The sequence below is a fragment of the Engystomops pustulosus genome, chromosome 1 (genome assembly GCF_040894005.1).
Source record: "Engystomops pustulosus chromosome 1, aEngPut4.maternal, whole genome shotgun sequence".
NCBI lineage: Eukaryota > Metazoa > Chordata > Amphibia > Anura > Leptodactylidae > Engystomops > Engystomops pustulosus.
Window position 1 is genome coordinate 243031693 of NC_092411.1, and position 20437 is coordinate 243052129.

The 20437-nt window shown below is 42.0% G+C and overlaps 1 protein-coding gene across 1 annotated transcript in view; it reads right to left on the minus strand.

Annotated features, from left to right (window-relative positions):
- The window catches only part of SNX25 (sorting nexin 25), an 85802-nt gene that overhangs the window by 20502 nt on the left and 44863 nt on the right, over positions 1 to 20437 (minus strand). The window contains exons 6-9 of the mRNA XM_072122900.1: positions 18079 to 18149; positions 7002 to 7192; positions 900 to 1031; positions 218 to 490 (exon numbers count right to left, since the gene is read on the minus strand). Coding sequence (XP_071979001.1) covers positions 218 to 490; positions 900 to 1031; positions 7002 to 7192; positions 18079 to 18149 — 667 coding nt within the window. The remainder of the gene's footprint in view (positions 1 to 217; positions 491 to 899; positions 1032 to 7001; positions 7193 to 18078; positions 18150 to 20437) is intronic.

Consider the following 20437-nt stretch of genomic DNA (forward strand, 5'->3'; position numbering starts at 1 on the left):
ATAGATCTAATTTGTCCCTTTACTTGCACTGCCAGCAATTTTGCGAGGTCCAAACTACTCAAAGACTCCCTTAAGGCCATGAACACAAGTATCAGACAACAGTAAGGCATTAATAATGCAAAACAACCTATAAGAAGATCTTGAATATTACATGAAATGTAATGTGGGAGTTTTTCCAGAGTTCATGCGTCATTCTCAATCCTAACACTACACTCACCGACTCGTCCTTGTCATCGGAGGCACACGAGCAGGTGGCGGTGTCTTCCCTGCGGATGAGCTGCTCATACAAATCACTGACAATGAATGAGGGGTAGAAGCGGTCCTTTATAGCCTCGTAGACATCCGCCTGAATCTTGATGAAAACCTCGATGCCCTTGTTGCCTACAAGACTCTGTTGGATCTCTTTGTAAAGCGCTTTCTCCACTTGGATTTCTCTGCTCTCCACAAAAAAGTTCTGGTAGATTTCACCAACCAACTGAGGTATTTCAGGCTGGAAAATAAAGTAAAGATCTAAATTGATGCTAAACTTGATATTAAAAAAAAAAGAGTTTAACACCAGAACAGCAACATCACTTATGTCACCCCGAGAATGGAGATGTCTCCCAACTTCAATGTAATTTCCCTTTCCAATCACATAATGCTCATCCAAACATGTATACTAGAAATCCTACATGGTTTAAAGGCTGACAGTGGCAGATCGACCTTCAGTAGCCCAGGTCTTTAAAATAATAATGGATTCTGAAGGGTTCAGCAGAAAGTAACAGCTTTATTGGGGCAACTTTTAGATCAAATCACTTTCTACAATGGTTTGCATTTTTATTAACCCATTACCCGTTCTTAACCCTCAATGGTTCCCTTATCCTTAAATAGAACTAAATTATGAATTTATCTAAATTTACCTTATTTGCATTCTTCAGGTACTCCACAGACTCCCAAAAGCTGATCAATACCCGCTTATCGATTCTTTCCATGTATGTTCTGAAGTGGTCTCGGAATGATGGGTTAGCCAGAATCTCATCAAACTGGATAATCTGAAATATGAAAGAAACCCTGTTTTCAGGATAAGTTTGTGTACAGATGTAGCAGACTTGCAGCAGGTTATCGACTATAGTTTGGTGTTTTATCTCACACTTGTGCTATTCTTTTGCAGTCCCCTTTATGCTATTCTTCTCCCCCTTTAGATAACAGAATAGAGAGATATGGAAGACGGTGACACAAATCTGCAGGATCCGTATAAACACAAGTTTTCCACCACACAAACCCTGAAATAATTGCAATGCCTTGTGAAGCACCAGGCATTGTGATAATTATCCCTTTTATGCCAACTCCACTCCAAAGGGGAATGGAGGGCTGTTAAAAAGGACCTGTCACCACATTTTGGCCACCCTGAGTAACAATGCCTACTGATAAAGGGTTACAAGTCCTCCCCATATCACATAAAATTAGCTGCCAGTGAGGCACTGTACCTTAGCTAAAAGAAGGCTGTCAGTCAGTTAATAGGGCTCTATAGGAACCTGTCACTGGCTGTATATGTGCAAATGTGGTGACAGGTTCCCTTTAAGGGGGTGCAACTGGCAGCAAAGTGGGCTACGCAAAGCATTCTTGCCTCACACACTCGTTACAACCTGCAAACTATTATGAATCAATAAAATCAACAATAGTGTATGATAAATGTTCCTCACAGTTTGCATTATGTAACAACACAGCTAGACAGGCTGATAGGTCTAATGTTCCTCTGGAATCTGTCCAGATAATATTTAATGTCCGATCTCCACTCTAAAAAGTTTCTTTTTTAAATGTAAAGCTAATCAAACATTCAAAGCCTAACTGAAAGATGAACTCTTTGTATTATTATTAATAATCTCTTATTAGACTAGTAGAGGTCTATAACCCTGCATCAAAATCTAGACTATTTACTATACAGCGGATCAAGAAAGCTTTGACCCCATCTGTGATAAAGGTAGGGAAATATAAAAAAAATTATGAGTAGAAGTAGGCACCCCCTCTTATGAAATTCATCTACTCGTCCCTAATCTAAGCCAGGAGGTTGGGGTCATAAACAAGCACATCACAGTAAGCAAACCCCTACCAGAAACCCGGATCCTTGGGGGATTGCACACAAACCCATTACAGAGGTTAGTGACCTATACAGCGGAGGTCAATCCCATTTGCAATACACACAAAATAAATATGTGGTATAATTCATATTTCGACCAAGCGCTCTTCCCTGAAAACTCCACGGAGGGTGTCATGGGGGCATCAGCTGCAATGGACCGAGTCCCTGTTTCATCGTGTCATACTCCCTCCTACTCACTGTACCCCTCCCTTCTCCACGCCTATGTGAGTTGTTCATGTAGGCATTGGGGAGGGGGGTTGAGTGAGGAACAGGGAGGATGACTTGAAGAGACACGGACTCCTTCCATTGTAATGACGTCTCCATGACACACTGGAGCTTAATGATAGGGGCACAGTATAAGTTACTGGAATGTAGAAGCATGTCTATAAAGCTTTATTGGAATCTTTAGGAAATTACATTTACACCTGTTGACCAGTTTCAATCAGCATTTTAATAAATAATAGAAATATAATTTCATTTTCAATGACACTGATCATTAATAAGTTGTATAGTAGATGTTCCTATTCACCACTGTCCCACGTATAATAGAATAGCTACTGCTCTTGGAAGAATTTCCTTGCTATTTTTCCCTTCTCTTATGCAGTTACACACCATGCCCTTTCCTGCTAGACACAACCCATGACTCCAGCATCTAATAGCTATGATCCCCAGGGCACACAGTGCGCAGCCGGTTACTTCCTAACATTTTCCATCTCCTAAACATCTCTACTTGGCTGTAATATTACTACAATTAGATTAAATGCAGATTAATTAAACCGGGCCTTTTATTCCTTCACGGTGTCACCAGTTGTTCAAGGGGGAAGGGGGGCGCTAAGGATTACTTGTCTTATCCTAAGTATTCATAGATTTTCATTGAAATATTAGTGATGCTTTATTTTGCATAAAAATAATAGTATTTTATCCAAGATGGTAGTATTACTAGTCTCCAGGAATAAATTATATCATCTCATGGACCTCTGCGCTGTATTTTTGACACCAGCTCTCACTGATACAGACAGTCAGAGAGAACATCTGAGTAGTATATTAAATAACAATAAGATTTCATTTATTTAGCGCACACAGATTCCGCAGCGCCGGCAGAGCTTGCCAAATCGGTCCCTATCCTCATGTGGCTCACAATCTAAAAGTATGTTTTGGGGTTTGGGAGGAAACCGGAGAACCCGAAGGAAACCCACGCAAATACGGAAAGACAAATTTTGCAGATTTTGACCCTGGGACATGAACCCAGGTCCCCAGCACTGCAAGGCTGCAATGCCAACCACTAAGCCACCGTGCTGCCAGGACCCTGTGTTTGCCTAATCTGCAACTTCCCTTTCCTCAATTTCTGGCCAATGTGAGATTGCGGTCCTCGTTTGCCAGCCCTGGTGTGGTGTAAAAGTGGCTTTGGCTCACAATAGAAGTTAAGGTATGGTCATAAGAACCACTAGTGCCTTGTTTCCACGTGCACTGCGAGCGCAGGTGGCTTTGCCTCTCATTATTGTTTCCTGTGAAATGCATGCCATTGCTTACTAATCACATACATTTAACTGCAAACGCAAATGTGTTCGGGACGAGACATGCCCCACTGTGCTAGGGCTGCGCTTGTAAAGGTTGAGCTAGCGCTGCTTGTGACCGCACCCTTACCCTAGCCCACTGATGGTGAACCTTTTTGAGACCCAATCCACAACCAAAACCCACATCATTTTTACAAAGTGTCAAATAGCAATTTACGCAGTAATTTATTGCTCCCTGCTCTGTCACAGGCAGAGGTCGCACTAACATTTTTCCAGAAGGGTAATAATACTCCTCTCACCATTTTTGAGGAGTATTTTTAGCCGAGGAAGAGTATGGAATTTTCAGTTAATACAAATATATAACTCCAAGTTGTATAAATTGTTAATAGCCAGTCCCAAACCCCCTACCTCCCCACACTGAGCAGGCTGGGGCTGCCGCCTCTGAATTTATTTCATTTATTTTTGGGGGGTTGAGGGCATAACACTTTTTTTTACACGGTTTATTTTTTCCTAGATATTCCTTCCCAAAAACATAAGCCTTCTGACCAATGCACTTGCGTTCACTAACTAGCAAGATGTGTTTGCCGGCGATAAAGTTGTTACTTACTGAGCACAAGTGTTTTGGTTCAGGGAGGATTTTTTTCAATACAATGTGAAAACATTGGGGTCTTTGGGGTATTTATTTATTTTATCTCTTACTTGAAATGCCTGGATCATTGTACAAGCACTGCCATCTCCTGTGTCGTCCTCCTCATAGATTGTAAGCTCTTGTGACCATTGAACAAGCAGTGTCATCTCCTGTGTCCCCCTCCTCATAGATTGTAAGCTCTTGTGACCATTGTACAAGCACTGTCACCTCCTGTGTCTCCTCCTCATAGATTTTAAGCTCTTGTGACCATTGTACAAGCACTGTCACCTCCTGTGTCTCCTCCTCATAGATTGTAAGCTCCTGTGACCATTGTACATGCACTGTCACCTCCTGTGTCTCCTCCTCATAGATTGTAAGCTCCTGTGACCATTGTACATGCACTGTCACCTCCTGTGTCTCCTCCTCATAGATTGTAAGCTCCTGTGAGCATTGTACAAGCACTGTCACCTCCTGTGCCCCCCTCCTCATAGATTGTAAGCTCTTGTGACCATTGTACAAGCACTGTCACCTCCTGTGCCCTCCTCCTCATAGATTGTAAGCTCTTGTGACCATTGTACATGCACTGTCATCTCCTGTGCCCACCCTCCTCATAGATTGTAAGCTCCTGTGACCATTGTACAAGCACTGTCATCTCCTGTGCCCACCCTCCTCATAGATTGTAAGCTCCTGTGACCATTGTACAAGTGCTGCCATCTCCTGTGTCCCCTCCTTCTCATAGATTGTAAGCTCCTGTGACCATTGTACAAGCAGTGTCATCTCCTGTGCCCCCCTCCTCATAGATTGTAAGCTCTTGTGGCCATTGTACAAGCACTGTCATCTCCTGTGCCCACCCTCCTCATAGATTGTAAGCTCCTGTGACCATTGTACAAGCAGTGTCATCTCCTGTGCCCCCCTCCTCATAGATTGTAAGCTCTTGTGGCCATTGTACAAGCACTGTCATCTCCTGTGCCCACCCTCCTCATAGATTGTAAGCTCCTGTGACCATTGTACAAGCACTGTCATCTCCTGTGCCCACCCTCCTCATAGATTGTAAGCTCCTGTGACCATTGTACAAGTGCTGCCATCTCCTGTGTCCCCTCCTTCTCATAGATTGTGAGCTCTTGTGACCATTGTACAAGCACTGTCATCTCCTGTGCCCACCCTCATCATAGATTGTAAGCTCTTGTGACCATTGGACAAGCACTTTCACCTCCTGTGTCCCCTCCTCCTCAGATTGTAAGCTCTTGTGACCATTGTAAAAGCACTGTCATCTCCTGTTCCTCCTCATAGATTGTAAGCTCTTGTGACCATTGTAAAAGCACTGTCATCTCCTGTTCCTCCTCATAGATTGTAAGCTCTTGTGACCATTGGACACGCACTGTCACCTCCTGTGTCCCCTCCTCGTTCTCATAGATTGTAAGCTCTTGTGACCATTGGACAAGCACTTTCACCTCCTGCCCCCCCACACCTCAGATAGGAAGCTCTTGTGACCATTGTAAGATGGCGTCCCATGCAGTCCACCCATGCATAGAATTTTCAATCATAACTATTTTGTACTTTATTGAATACATGTTATGTCAGGCTCAGGTAACCACTATTTATCAATTGAACTCCCTGGGAATAGGTCAGCCACACAAACCTGTGAGAACACCACAGCAGACACAGGACCCCCACCACAGCTTCTCCACTCTCCTTCTTTCGCAGACTTTGCCAAGTCTGCTAGTGCGCATGTGCAGCTGTATATATTGGAACTAGAGAGACGGGTCAGGAGGGGAGGAGGAGCTGAGACTCCTGTAAAGGTCACATGTCCTGTCCTCCTGCTTGTGCTTGCCCCGCCCCTTTTTAGTGTAATGTGATTCCCCTGCTGCTCCCTATATGAGATATGACAGGGACACAGAGCAGCTTGGAGGAGACAGTGACTGCTCCGTGCTAAGGGGGGCGTGGCCTGAGCTCCTCTTCTGCCGGCAGAAGCAGAGACCTCTCTGCAGTGTAGTGGGTCCGTGTGCACGTGACTGCTCTGTGCGCTCCGCTGTCCGCTCTGCTCCTTACAAACTAGCAGGCGGCAGCTGCACATCGTTACTGCGGAGAGCCAGCGCTTTTACAAGAAAATCACCAAGCGTATTTATACGCTTGGTGTTTTTTTTGAAGAGTAAATCAGCCTCTGCATGCGTCATAGACGCTTGTAGAGGCGTTATTGCGATCTCTGGTCACAGGTTTAAATTGTATCAAGCATATTTTTAACTGCTAGAGAATCGAAGACAGGGGCGTCTGATATGACACTCTCCCTGCAACCTCTAAACTCTACTATTCTCCGCTCATTTTCTTTGGGGAGATTTCTCAGAAAAGAGGGAATTCTAGAAAGGACATTTCACACCTGAGGGGGCTGGTAGTTTAGAGGGGTAAAATCTTGCTACATGTTCCTGAGTGCCACCAATAGGCAAAAACATGATTGTGTGCCAGGAAGCAGTACAATACAGAGGACCTCTAAGAAAATTGGGTAAAACAACCAAAATATAAAATTCTGTTGTCTGCTTTACATCTCCATTCATTCATATATATTGAAATGGTGCATTATAGATATAAAAGCTTATATTACAATGATACTTTTTTTTTGTTTTATGGCTGTAACTAAACATCTTCGCACACAAAAAAAAAATAAATGAAAAAAAAACAAAAAAAAACAGAAAGAACTACTTTAGTCCATACTTGGGGGGTGTGGGGGGGGGGGGGGGTCCATAGCTACCTTCTGACTTTGGGGACAATCTGAATCATCTGAGGTTCCATCTTCCTGCTGGTCATATGCCGGACCACCCAGAAGCCTGATCCTTTTCTCGCATTGTTTTTTGGCCACAGTCAGTTGATTTATATACCTTTTCATATTACGTGCCCTTAGTAGATCGGCTTTCATGGCGGCTGTCTCTTTGCCTTTCGAATCTGTCAATGAATATAAAAAAAAAAAAATAAATAAGTTATCTACTTGCAAAAGTAGTAAATTGTAGATGTAAACTGGTTAAATGAATTACCTGAAACTCTGTAGTGGAAGATAGTATATGAAAGTACGCCCCTAGCAACTAGCCATGGCTATGATTGGACAGGCGGTGTCCCTCAGGCCAATCATAGCCATGGCTTCGATTGGACAGGCACTAGGGACATCAATTTGCCAGATTAGAGGGTCAACGCCTAATTGGCAAATATGACAGGGTCAAACAGCCGAACCAGATCGGTTCCACTGATCACTGCTGATGGGTCTTTCCCTTGCAAGAAATGGCAATTAAACAAAATGCAAGCTGAAAAACTTTCCAGACTCAATCCTCTCCAATACAGATGAGCGAATAATTGGTTTGTAGATTTGGCTTGAATATGCCAATTTTCCGGCATCAAAGAGACTCCAGATATTTTCTGCTTAAATTGGCAACTAGTTACTGCTGCTATTCATCCCACCGTTACATGAGCTTTTCAGTTTAGATCTATGTTTTAGAGGCCTAGGAGGTTATATACTAATTTCCCGGATAATTGGAGCAACATTGCTTCTGACCCAAACCAAATCTTTGCAGAATTTCAGCAAAACGAATCTTGTATAACTACATGTTCTTGTACCAAGTGCCGATTTACTGATATTGGCACAATGTTTGAAACCACACTACCCACACCACATACTGCTATTGTATGCAACTGTATGGACGCCTAACGTTGCACTGACCAATGCACAGATCCTATTTAGAAGAGAGTCAGGGATGAATGTACTTAAGTCTTGAGGAAATAGAAAAGCATCTGTATGGATTCTCTTTAGCATACATTAGTGGATGAACCGTTGCATAATACTAAATTATATACGTTGTCGGACTAGTCAACAAATTCTACCTTCAAAATGCAGTATGATAAACTAGGGGCATTTTCTCATAGATCCAGGCACCAAGACTGCAATAATCTTATATTTATTATCCATGTCCTCCTTCCTTCTAAAACTTTGAAAATTATGGTAATGAGTCAGAAGGGCAATGGGCGTGTTATTAGAGCCCTTCCGTGCTGTAGATACACAGGCTGTTACATTCTGAAGAAGCACTTACCACCTCGCACTGTGTGCTCACTCCTCAGCATTAACTGGAAGTGCAGGGGGGAGGGCAAGACTCAGACAAGTTGCTGTTACCCTGCAGCAGAGGCTAGAAAACAGAGGGCTTTTGTAACCTTCTGGCTCATTAGCATCATTTTAGAAGTTGATTTTAGAAGGAAGGAGACCATATATTAACAAATATTAGAAAAAGATTACCACAGTCAGTGGTGACTGTGGTTACCATTTCTTCACCTAAGCTTCATTACTTGTATGTGTAATCAATACTTTTCAATAGGAAAGCCTTGAAGATCCGCAGCACATAGATTAAATAGTTGTATATATGTACATAAAACATGCAGGCAAAACATAAGCAGGTTACATATTTTGGTCTTTCTCACGCTCTAATAGATAAATATAATCCCACTCATACAGAAATTATGTTCTCATTTGGTCACATGGGGCTGGGTCATAGTGTGGGAAAGGGACAATACTGTAAATCCAATCATAAGATTAAAACAAACTATTCTGCACTTAATATCCACAGTAAAGGAGAGAAAAAAAAAATATAAACCATTAAATGTACAATATCCAAAAACTAAAACAGGATAATTCACCAGTAAAAACATATTGTGCAGTTCGCTATGAAACTGTGTTCTACAGAAATACCGCAATAGAAGAATGAACTATTGAGGATTATGGACATAATTTGACCTGCTAGGAGATCCAAATCTTTTTATGTACAAAAAAATAATTATAATGACTATGGAGAAGAGTTTTGACGTATAGATGGGGGTGGGGTGGGGGGGGTTTGTACCATTAGCGAATAAAATTGATACTTTAATCCGAATATTTTCTTTCTGATTTATAATGACAACATGGACCCTGTGTTATCTAGATTATTGCAAAAGATTATACTGAAAGAATATCCGGGCACAGTAGGTTGTTTCACGATTCCAACATGAAACTTTGGTGCATAGAAAGTATAGGCCATTGTTATGCATCAATTTTTTTAACTCATTTGTTACACAACGTAAAGCAAGACTCCACTGGCTACCACGTGTCCCAGTCTCAGGCAGATTGGCGCGGTTGTCCAGTGCCTGTTTTTTTTAACATTGGTTACAAAACACAACTCAGCCGTGTGGGTCAGTAAGGTATATATTATGCATATGGAAGACCCAATCTCCCCGCTCCATGGCACATATGCCAAGTTTCATAAAACCTGGCAACCATGGCTTTAGTAATCTGCCGAATATTGACAAACTCTGGGGTGCCCAGATGAGGCTAATGAATCCATAGGGGGTGAGGGGGGCTTAAATAAAATAACCATGATGGGGGCTTTGTATACAATAACCACAAGGGGACTGTTTGGTCTGATAAACTAGGGAATATTTTAAGACTGGTGACTGTTTTAGTTTCTTAATTTTGAATGCTGTTATGTCAGTTCACTGCAAAGGTGCCCAGTGATGCTCCGTCGCCCAGGGGCCTACTGAAACCTGGAGCCGACCCTGCATATTGCCTTCTGTGATCCACATCCAAGAAAAAAAATAGGACAGGTTTCAATTAAAAAAAAAAAAACAAAAAACAACAGATCAGTGGAAAACAACGGATGTGTAAAAACACCCATTGAAAACATTTGTGAAAATCAGTGAGCTGAGGACATGAAAAACAACAAAAGTGTGAAAGAGCTTTCATATCCAATGTAAATATAATTTTGATTGGTGGCTTTGTGTGAGCCACATGAGGAATAACTCATTTCTGCATTTATCTACTTTTATAATCTCAGCACCCATCCGTCTCAGTGTCAGAGTCACCAACACACACTTATTATCGCTATCCTAATGGCCCTGCCCGAATACTAATCTAAAGCTTGTGGATTCCAGCAACAACATTAATGACCTATATTATCCAAAAAAAAAGTAAGGTAGCACTGCCAAAATCTGGTCAAGAGAGCAAAAGATGTATAAAGATCTGTAGTAAAGGGATCAATATGGATGTGCAACACTCATACAGAACATAAATATTAACAATGATAGAGGACAATATAAGTGTGGCATCCAACAGTAATAAAAATATCCAAATGTATTGCATCTTGATGGAGGAGGCAGAGGAGAGGTACATGGAGCAGCTGTTTTCCACCAAGAAGGTACAAATGTATCGGATGAGGCATTAAACATATGAAAGGTAAACATTTCAAGCGGACAGCTCCAATCTCCGTGTAGTGGTAAAACCAGGTTACTGCAGATCAAACACCATTCTATATTGGATCCTAGGCTGCAGTGACTCAACCTATTATACTATAAAAATTATTACCCCAGTTGGTGAACATCGTAATGGAAAAAGATGTCCAATTCCAAAACAGAGGCCTGAAAATTTGCCACAATAGCATCAAGTATCCCAAGCATGTGGCCACTTTTACAAGGTTTAAAACCACAAATGTCACAATCCAACCATCAGTCCAATGTGGGGGAGGTATCCTGCAATGAACAACATTGACAACTTGTCCAAACTTATGGAAGCAGGACTTCTCCTCTCCATAAAAACATCCTGAAGAAAGTTTCCCCATCAGTTTGTGATCTAAACCTGAAATGCTCTTTAGTACATAAGACAGAACACCTCTGAATTACTCAGAAAAAAAGTAAATGCCATGTACTTCTCCCCTTATTACACTCTAACATACTATGCTGTATTGATTATCTTCTTAGTAAGTAATCAGAAGGTCTGGCTCTAGGCGGCGAGGCACAATGATTTGCTCTTGGTATTTAATGAGTAACTTCTCAATGTCTGTTTCACTTACGCTTTCCTATGGAAATTCATTATGAGGTGACATCTGGTCGCCACTGTTGCAATGTGCCATTTGGAGTCTGATAATGGACAGATGAACACAGTTTATGGAGAGGAATACATTTACATGTGCAGCACAGACCTGGCAGGCACAATGCTGTAGCTCAGTGCAGAACATGGCTAATAGATGAAGAGTATATCCGCTCATTTATATACTGGCCCACACCTCTGTATTTTAGCCATAGGAGGCTCAATATTCTTTAATCATACAGCCTGGAATTTACACCAACATAGATTTCCAGAACGAATGGAAATAAAAGGACATCATCTGGATGAAGCCTACTTGATAGGCGACACGCGTCGGGTCATCCCTCTTCAGACGCAGGTTGGGACCAAAAAAAAACTTGTTTTTTATCTATTGGTTATGTGCTTAGATTGTGCTTGATTCAATTGTTGATTAATTTAACCCTGACCATGTAGACCTTATGGAGACCGGAAACTTAGACTTACCACATACAGGTATCATCTGTTATACCGTCCGGTTATTCATTATACATATATTGCTTTGGTCATACATGTACGGGCATCTCTTATAATATGCATTTCAAGCACACCTTTGTCACTTTTGTCACACCTATTCGTACACACAAGTCCCATACCTTTGTCTGACCCTGTTTTTTCATGTATGTCCGATTCATGACTTTTTAAATGGTTTTTAAACTGTATGTTTTTGTATATGCTGTATAATAAAAATCCATTTTGTTTAACTTTGTATATATGCATCCCCTCTTTCTTTCTTCGAAAATGCTCATTTACTAAGGGTCGCGTTGCTCACTTTTGTCAGACTCTGCCTTTTTTGGAATTTGCACGGCTTGGACAGGTATTTAACAGGTGTCTGCGCTGGGATTTTGGCGCAGTTGCGCTGACTTCCAAGTGACAGATTGGGGGATGTGCCAATGGACAATCTGATTGATTTGGAATGAGCGTGGGATACAACGCTCACACCAGACTATGGTTTGTGCTGGTATTGCGGCTCAGTTGTAAAAAGATGAATAGAGCAGAGTTGTACTACCAGCAGAAACCAGGGTCAGGTGTGGCACTCACTGTTTTTGCAAGAGAGTGGCCATGTTTTTAACCACCTTACAATCCTTTCTGCATTTTCCAACAGTCTGAGCATAACTCGCTGCCCAATCTCTCCAGAGCTTCTCTGTATTGCGACAGCTCAGAGAGCTTCTGTCCATATTGCTAGAAAGTCTGAATTCAGCAGATATTTCAGAGTGAAACTCATTTAATCAGGAATATGCACTTTTTTTTGGTAAAAGTAGCCCCAGAATATCTACCTGTGAACTGTGACCGAGGTTAGTCCATGAAAAAAAAAAAAACAGACTGTGCACCGTCAAGTTTTCACAAACTGATCACAGTCGTAGAATGGGACTCATAATTACAGAATGGAGTCCCATTTCTACTTATTGACGATTTATGGGACTTAAGGAATGAATAAAGGGATGCCACGCATATGCCATACTCTGGTATGAATTCTGTACAATGGTTTTCACATTAAGGTTTAAAGCAACCCCGTTACCAGGAATGTAATTTTTAGCTGGCTCCAATAGCCTGTGATATGCCAATTTTGAAAATGCTTTGTCAGCATACTGAATCATTTCAGTGCTTCATAAAACTTTACTTCACATTACCCGGCTCCCTGTTTTAACCCAAAGTCTATCTTTATTCTACAATTGAGAAGAACAATATAACTATATTTTTTGCCACAGATCACAGTCTATTTTGAGCCTGAACCATTCCAGGCGTCGAAAATAACTAGCTTGTCCGTATGTTTTAGTGTTACGAAACCTATAAAATGACTTCTAATACTGAAGACTTTAAAAATAGTAACACAATTCGACAGCCTGCTGTATCTGTCTATCTGGGCACTGCTTCATGCCATAACAGCCCTTTTATTATTACTTTTTAATGTACAATTATCAGTAAAATGGTGTGACACATAAGTAGAAAGTCAGGCCCCGGAGCTCACATGGTGTGTGACTTCAGCCAGGAACACTGTCAAAATCCACTAACAACGAGGAGAATTAAAAGGTTGTAGTGTCTTAAATCTAGGTCAACGTGAAAAACAAGTCCAGAAAACATGACGAGCAAATCATATAGTGGTGCAACAGATGTACATATAGTACATGGTATTTATGAATGAACCGATTCAGTTTCTATAGAGCCGGCACCGGAGTGCGTGGGAGCGCTTGTTTTCAGCAAGGCCCCATCTGGAACGAGGTTTAAGCTCTACCAATGTTTGTGTGGGTTTTCTCTGCGAGTGTTTGTTGGCTGCAGAATATGCTGAAACGATAAAAATAGCGATAATAAATAAAGCTCCAGCCTTCTGTAGAGGCCGCCGGAAAGTCACCGCTACTGTAATTGTAGGAAAATATGGTATATAGAAAAAAAATTATATATAGCACTGCCAAGCACTTGCAAGGAGATGATCACACTTCTACTTTTGCAGACATATTTCTGTGCATGAATCAACATATAAAAATATTTTTCCTGCCTGTGCCTGACTCCCGAATAGAACAAAATGGAAAAAAGGGGTACTGTATAATGGCACACACCGTCTGTTCCCCCGACACTGAAGAACATACAAAGCCTTTTGATGGGTTTGACAAATTGCAATTTTACAAATTGCATTAGAAGTAGTGCGGCTTCCTGCGTTGCTGTGTGCCAAAAGTGTCCCGAATTTGCAATGTAATTTTCAGGAGAACACAAATAGTTGTTTTTAAGAATTAGGCCAGAGGAACCCGACTGCAGACGCCCCGTGAAAAATGGACGGCGTGCTGACTGGATTTCAGAGGCCAACCATATTGCAGGGGACGACAACACTGTACACTAAACATGTGTAGCAGGGAAGAAGGGACTCCATTGATCCTATCACTACAGCGTTGGGAGTCCCGTTCTCTGCGTGGTGGTCAGTATCTAATGCATTAAAATAAATACAAAAACACAACACTGTATCAAGCCCTGATGCACAGGACTGCTGCTGGTAGGCGTTACCCTGTCACTAGTAACAGTCTGTAAAGACAGATCACGGAGGGGCTAGAGTAGCGCTTCTGGCTCATTACCAAAATTGTAAAAGTTAATATTAGAAGGTGCCCAAGGATAATAAATACAAGAAGATTACCACAGTCAGTCACTGTGCCTGGATCTTTGAGTAAGTGTCCCTGATTTACCATGCTGGGTTTTGATGGTAGATTTACTTTGAAAAAGGAGTCAGTCTTGCTATTCCAATATCTGGTACACTATAACTACACCTGCCTACAATGAAAACACTATGTACATATCCTACAATAATATTGGGTCACATTGTACAATATATTATATAGTCACTGAATGCATGCATGTTCTCTGCACAGTTGTAGACAAAGCTGCTGATGGAAGCAACGTGCAATTTGTTAATCTCGCAAGCAAAAGCATCATCTCCCATAACGTTGCAGGTGTTCTTTATAAGTAATGCTCCAAATATCAGTGTCCTAATTACTTCTCCATTTCGGAGATGTACCATTTCCGGCTCCATGTGCTGCCTCCAGCAGCTGCACCATGAATTCACAGTGTGCCTATTTATTCACAGTCAAAACATGTGCAGAGAAAAATTAATTAAAAGAGGTGGTGGATACATTACTTAAGGCTAGGACATCAATGGACTTTGGGGTGTGCTATGAAGTGCCATATAATACATCAGGCCTGAAACATAAGAGTGAGGCAAGCATGTGCAGATTGTCAACCACTGTAATAATCCCAATTAAGTCAGATTTGGCACCAGGGTGTATGACAGGTCTAACCTCTCGCATAAGCATGGCTATATATATATCCAGGGACACTTACTCATAGATCCAGGTACTGTGAGTGTGGTAATCTTGTCCTCCTTTTAAAATCGACTTTTAACATTATGCTAATGCTTCTAAAAGGATACTGGGGCGGTTCCCAGAACCCCTCCATGCTGCAGCTTCACAGGTTGTTTCACTGTCTCACACACCATCTCTGCTCCTGCTCTGCACTTCACCCTTCCCTCTGCCTGATGTAATCTTACAGCAACACACAGCGAGACGGGGAAGTGCTCCTGCACACTGTAAGAGCCAGTGAATCTGCAGCATGGAGGAGCTCTGGGAACCGCCCCATAAGTAATTCAGGCTCATGGGCATCATTTAAAAGTTGATTTTAGAAGGAAGGGGGCCATAACTAATAAATATAAGAAGATTACCACAGTCATCATGCCTGGATCTATGAGTACGTGTCCCTGGTCATCATCATGCTTGATTTTGCTGGTAGATTTTCTTAGGGATTGTCCAAAATTAATAAAAACTTATACTGGTGGGCTGGGGAAGGGGGGCCGTGAAAAATAATAAACCTATACTTACTTACCTCAGCGCTCCTGGTGTCCCACACCACCGCCATCGCTGGAACGCCCCTGTTGACAGGAGCACTGCAGCTCTGCTCCGATAACTACCGGCGTCCTGGCACACCCACTTGTCTGCTGTTCCAGTGCCTGCTACAGCGCCGGAACATAGGGATAAATGGGCATGCCAGACGAGTGGTGTTGTCAGAGCTGAGCTGCCAAGCCCCTGTGAACAATGGTACGGCAGTGATTGAGAGTGGCGTGGGACAGTGGGAGCACAGAGGGAGGAAAGTATAGGTATATTTTTTCCCCATCCCACCAGTAAAGTTTTTATCAATGTTGCACAATCCCTTTAAAGTAAAACACTATGATCATACAACACAACTATATTTCTAAAGAAGCCACCCGCCATAAGAAGCGGTGGCAAACCTATGGCACTGGTGCCAGAGGTGGCACTCTGAGCCCTCTCTATGGGCACCTGCGCAATCACCCCAGCGCAAGACAGGACTCAAGGCCTCTTGCAGTCCCAGGCAGCCCAGGACCCTAGAAGGAAGCTACAATGACAATCCAAACTTCTTCTCCTTTCTACTGTTTTGGTGTCCTCAGGTGCCTATACAATTTAATCATGCGACAGAGCAGGGAGTAATAAGTTACTGCTTAAATTGTCGAATCGGCACTTTGTGAAAAATATATGGGTTTTGGTTGTAGTTGGGACACTTTGTGCCTAAAAGGTTTGCCATCACTGACCTATAGGTTGCAACCATACTATCCAGGGCTTGTCCATATGGGATTTACTTCATAGATGTGAAAGGCTGCATGAAGGTCTCCATGAAGAGGTTTTCAAGTGCTTCATATTGAAGGTGCATACAGCTCCAAAATGGAAAAACCTAATTATTGTTCAATGACGTAGTCAAAGCCATCAAACACTGCCAGCACGATTATTGCCCAGCAAGCCACCTCACTGCGTGGCCTCCACAGTGCAAAGCGCAAATGAGAAAATAATAATTATCTAAAATATTACAGAGAATTTCAACATGTAATGAGCAGGAAGAGTAATGAGGACATCACAGTAGTCAACTGTTTAACGATAGATCTACTGAGTACAAGGAGTTGCCTTTAGATGCTCGTGGGGCCGTGCCAGCTGTGGACTTTAACATACACATCACTATAGTACATTTGTGTCAATGTTGAGCATATAAAATGATGAATTATAGATTATTATTCTGTTCCTGACACAAGCAGTCTTTATGGGATTCTTGCAGCTGCAAGTGAAGACTTCGTAGAAATCATTTGTGCCTACTAGTTAGATTTGAGGGCCCTTATAAACCTTCTGCCATATAGATGAATTCTGATTTGCCATGGTGGCTATATTGGCTGAATAGTGGGCAAGTGTGTTTAACTCATTATATACCATCCTGCAGTCTGTTCATCAGCTCCATCAATTTGAAAGATGAAAGTCTGCTTGCAGTTCATTACATTATGTAGCAAGGGGATCAGAGATTTCAGGGGATGAGACCATATGGTCACTGAAGTCTTCTTTTAGGTCTTCTGAAGTGACCTCCATTGTATAAAGAGATTGTATGAGACTTCAACATTGGCCATTGCTACTGTCTATTTTGTTTTACAATGTGTATGGGTATCTTAAAAACCAAATACTCTGTGGAGACCTTAAATGGAGAATAAATTCCATTTCAAGAATTATTGTCACTTCACTAAACTCATTTAAAAAGTGAATAAAAAAAAAAAAATCATAAGATACCGTATATACTCAAGTATAAGCCAACCCGAGTATAAGCCGAGACCCCTAATTTTACCACAAAAAAAATGGGAAAACCTATTGACTCGAGTATAAGCCGAGGGTGTAGTATACAGCCAGCCCCTGTAGTATACAACCAGCCAGCCCCTGTAGTATACAGCCTGTCCCAAGTAGTATACAATCAGCCTGCCCCCCAAAAAGTACACAGCCTGCCCCCCAAAAAGTATACAGCCTCCCCCCCAAAAAGTATACAGCCTGCCCTCAGTATGCCTAGCGAATAATAAAAAACTAAACTTAATACTCACCCTCCGACGATACTCACCTTTGATGCTAAGTGGCGGCTCCCGGTCCTCGGCGGCGGCTCTTGATCCTCTGCGGCAGCTTCTCTCATCACGTGCCGGCAGTCGTGTCCATGCGACTTGCCGGCGGGCGCACAATGCGATGCGGCGGTGTCGCCGCTGATGACGTCATCAGCGGCGACAACGCTACATCATATTGTGCGCCCGCCGGCAAGTCGCATAGACGCGACTGCCGGCACGTGAAGATAGAAGAGAGAAGCCGCCGCAGAGGATCGGGAGCTGGAGGGAGAGTATAAATTTTTTTTTTTTATTATTATTTATTATTATTGACTCGTGTATAAGCCGAGATGAGGTTTTTCAGCACATTTTTTGTGCTGAAAAACTTGGCTTATACAGACTATATAGACTATAGGTCTAGGTTTGTAACATACATGACTATTTAGACATACAAGCCTACAAGACTACCTTAGTACATAAAAGTATTGTTCACAGTAGTGCACAAAAAAAATCTTTTTTTTAAAAAAACTCAACCCTTACCTTTTTGTCTTTTCAGCTGTGGGAAACTTCCTATAGTAGTGGCCTGGATTATTTCTACAACAATCTGATACCTTCAAGAACATAAAAAAAAAAAAATGGGTTACATATTTACTTCAGTGCCAGTATTCATAGAGCAGTAACACAATCTCCATTATTAGTTTCCTCATGGAACTAACAAAACCTGTTTAATTGCTATTATACAGCAGTACAACTATCCCAATATTGACCCTCCCTATAAAGTTCCAGTTCGTTCATAATGTTGCTTCTGATCAGTCATTTTTTTGAACCAAGCCCGACATATTCATATACTTCCAGCTCAGCCACACTTCCAGCTCTTTCCCCCTTCCCTCAGCTCGGAGGGAGACGCTGGCTTTATAAGTTGCTTAAGAGAATTCCTGAGGGAAAGCTGAATGAGGGAGCAGATCTCTCTCCAGAAAGTCCCCCCCCCCCCAGTCTGTCTCATTTCTGAGGGAGGTTTGAATGAGGTAACAGAGCAGACTCAGCTGTAGAGAGGTCCCAGGAAGCAGCAGGAGGAGCAGCTGAGCTAGAAGAATATGAATGTGCATAGATTGTAAGAAAACTTTACAAACAGATTGTGGAACTTTACAGGAATGGGGAGGAAAAATATAGGGATAGTTGTACTGCTCTATCATAGTATTTTTCAACCCCATCTACGGGATAGGGCCTAACTTGCTGATCAGAGAGTGTCTCAGTGCTGAGACCCCTGCAGATCGCGAAAAGAGGGGTCCGACCAACCCCTTGTCGCTCCTCTGTCAGATAATGGTGCAGACAGCCACGCATGGCTCCATTAATCTCTAAGGGTGAAGACACACATGGCGTTTTTGGGCCGTTTTTACTAAGTGCGTTTTCAGATCGTTAAAAACGCATGTGTTAAAAAACGCATCCGTTTTTTAAAAACGCATGCGTTTTTTGAAAACACATGCGTTTTTGTCAGTTTTTCAGAAATTGCGCAATGAAAAACGGACAAAAACGCATGCGTTTTTAAAAAACGGATGCGTTTTTTAACGCATGCGTTTTTAACGATCTGAAAACGCACTTAGTAAAAACGGCCCAAAAACGCCATGTGTGTCTTCACCCTAAGGAGCTGACGGAAATTGCAGAGCGCTGCACTCACTGATCTCGGTCAGCTCCATTGAGATTAATGGAGCAGAACAGTCATGCGTGGCCGTCTGCTCCATTAGTCTGAGGAACCTCTCGTTTTTGCGATCTTCGGGGGTCTCAGCACTGAGACCCCCACTGATCAGCAAGTTAGGCCCTATCCCATGGGATAGGGAGGCAGTAAAGGTTATACATTTGTGAACACTGGAAAACTTTGGACTTCTCGGCAGCAATTCTACTTTGTCATTTGCATGGTAAATAGGTCACTATTGCCTATATAGTTTCTCTCCCAAACAAGTAGCTTTCCCATTGTGTGGACATGCATGGCAGATACCAAGGAAGCTACATGCCCCAAGATACTCTTCTCAATGCAGATACACAGGGGGTCGACATGAACCCAGCAGAACTAGAGCTGAGATTATGATGGTGTTGGGTAGAGTGCAGTCAGTCACTTACAAGGGTGTATGTCCTGCTCTATGCTGTTGGGGGGGGGGCAGGAAAAGTGGGATACAATGGAGAAATCATATGTTTGTGTAAAAGGGGCCTAACACTGCACTATATTTGTCATAAATGTAAGTATATTTACAGTATATATAAAATATATTGAGATAATATTAAAGTTTATTTATTTGACGGTCTGCATTGTATGTCGGTTGTAGAATAAACTCAACAAAACGGTGTTCTATCAAAGATAATGGCCATGTCAAGTCATTCTCTAGATGGAGTCTAATAGGAGATAATTTCGGCTGTCAGCAGCACTCTGCAGCATTGGATTTGGCACAGATCGTTATTTTTACATCAAATGAACAATAAGTAGCCAGGCAACAAAATGATGTTCTACCACTGCACATCAACACATTATCAAAGTATGTACCTGCATGTACTGAGTGTGGACCGCGTTATCAGCCGTCCATTAATTCACGTTCATGACTGAAAATCATGAACCTAAATCATGAAAAACTAGGTTTCGTTATCCAAACCATCTGTCTCCTTCCGTTAATAAAATCCAATATAACACATACATTTATACACTACTCACACAAGTTAGGGATATTTGGCTTGCGAGTAAAACATCAGTCTCTAGGGGTCCATAAAAAAAGTTTCCACAATACAGCAAGTATTTAAAAAAATAAAATGCTTTTATTTCTTCATAAAAAGGTACTTTGCATTGAGCTTTCCCCATAACAAGCAACTCGTTTTGAGTGTTGTCGTTCTGCATCACAGCTATTCCTGTTACACA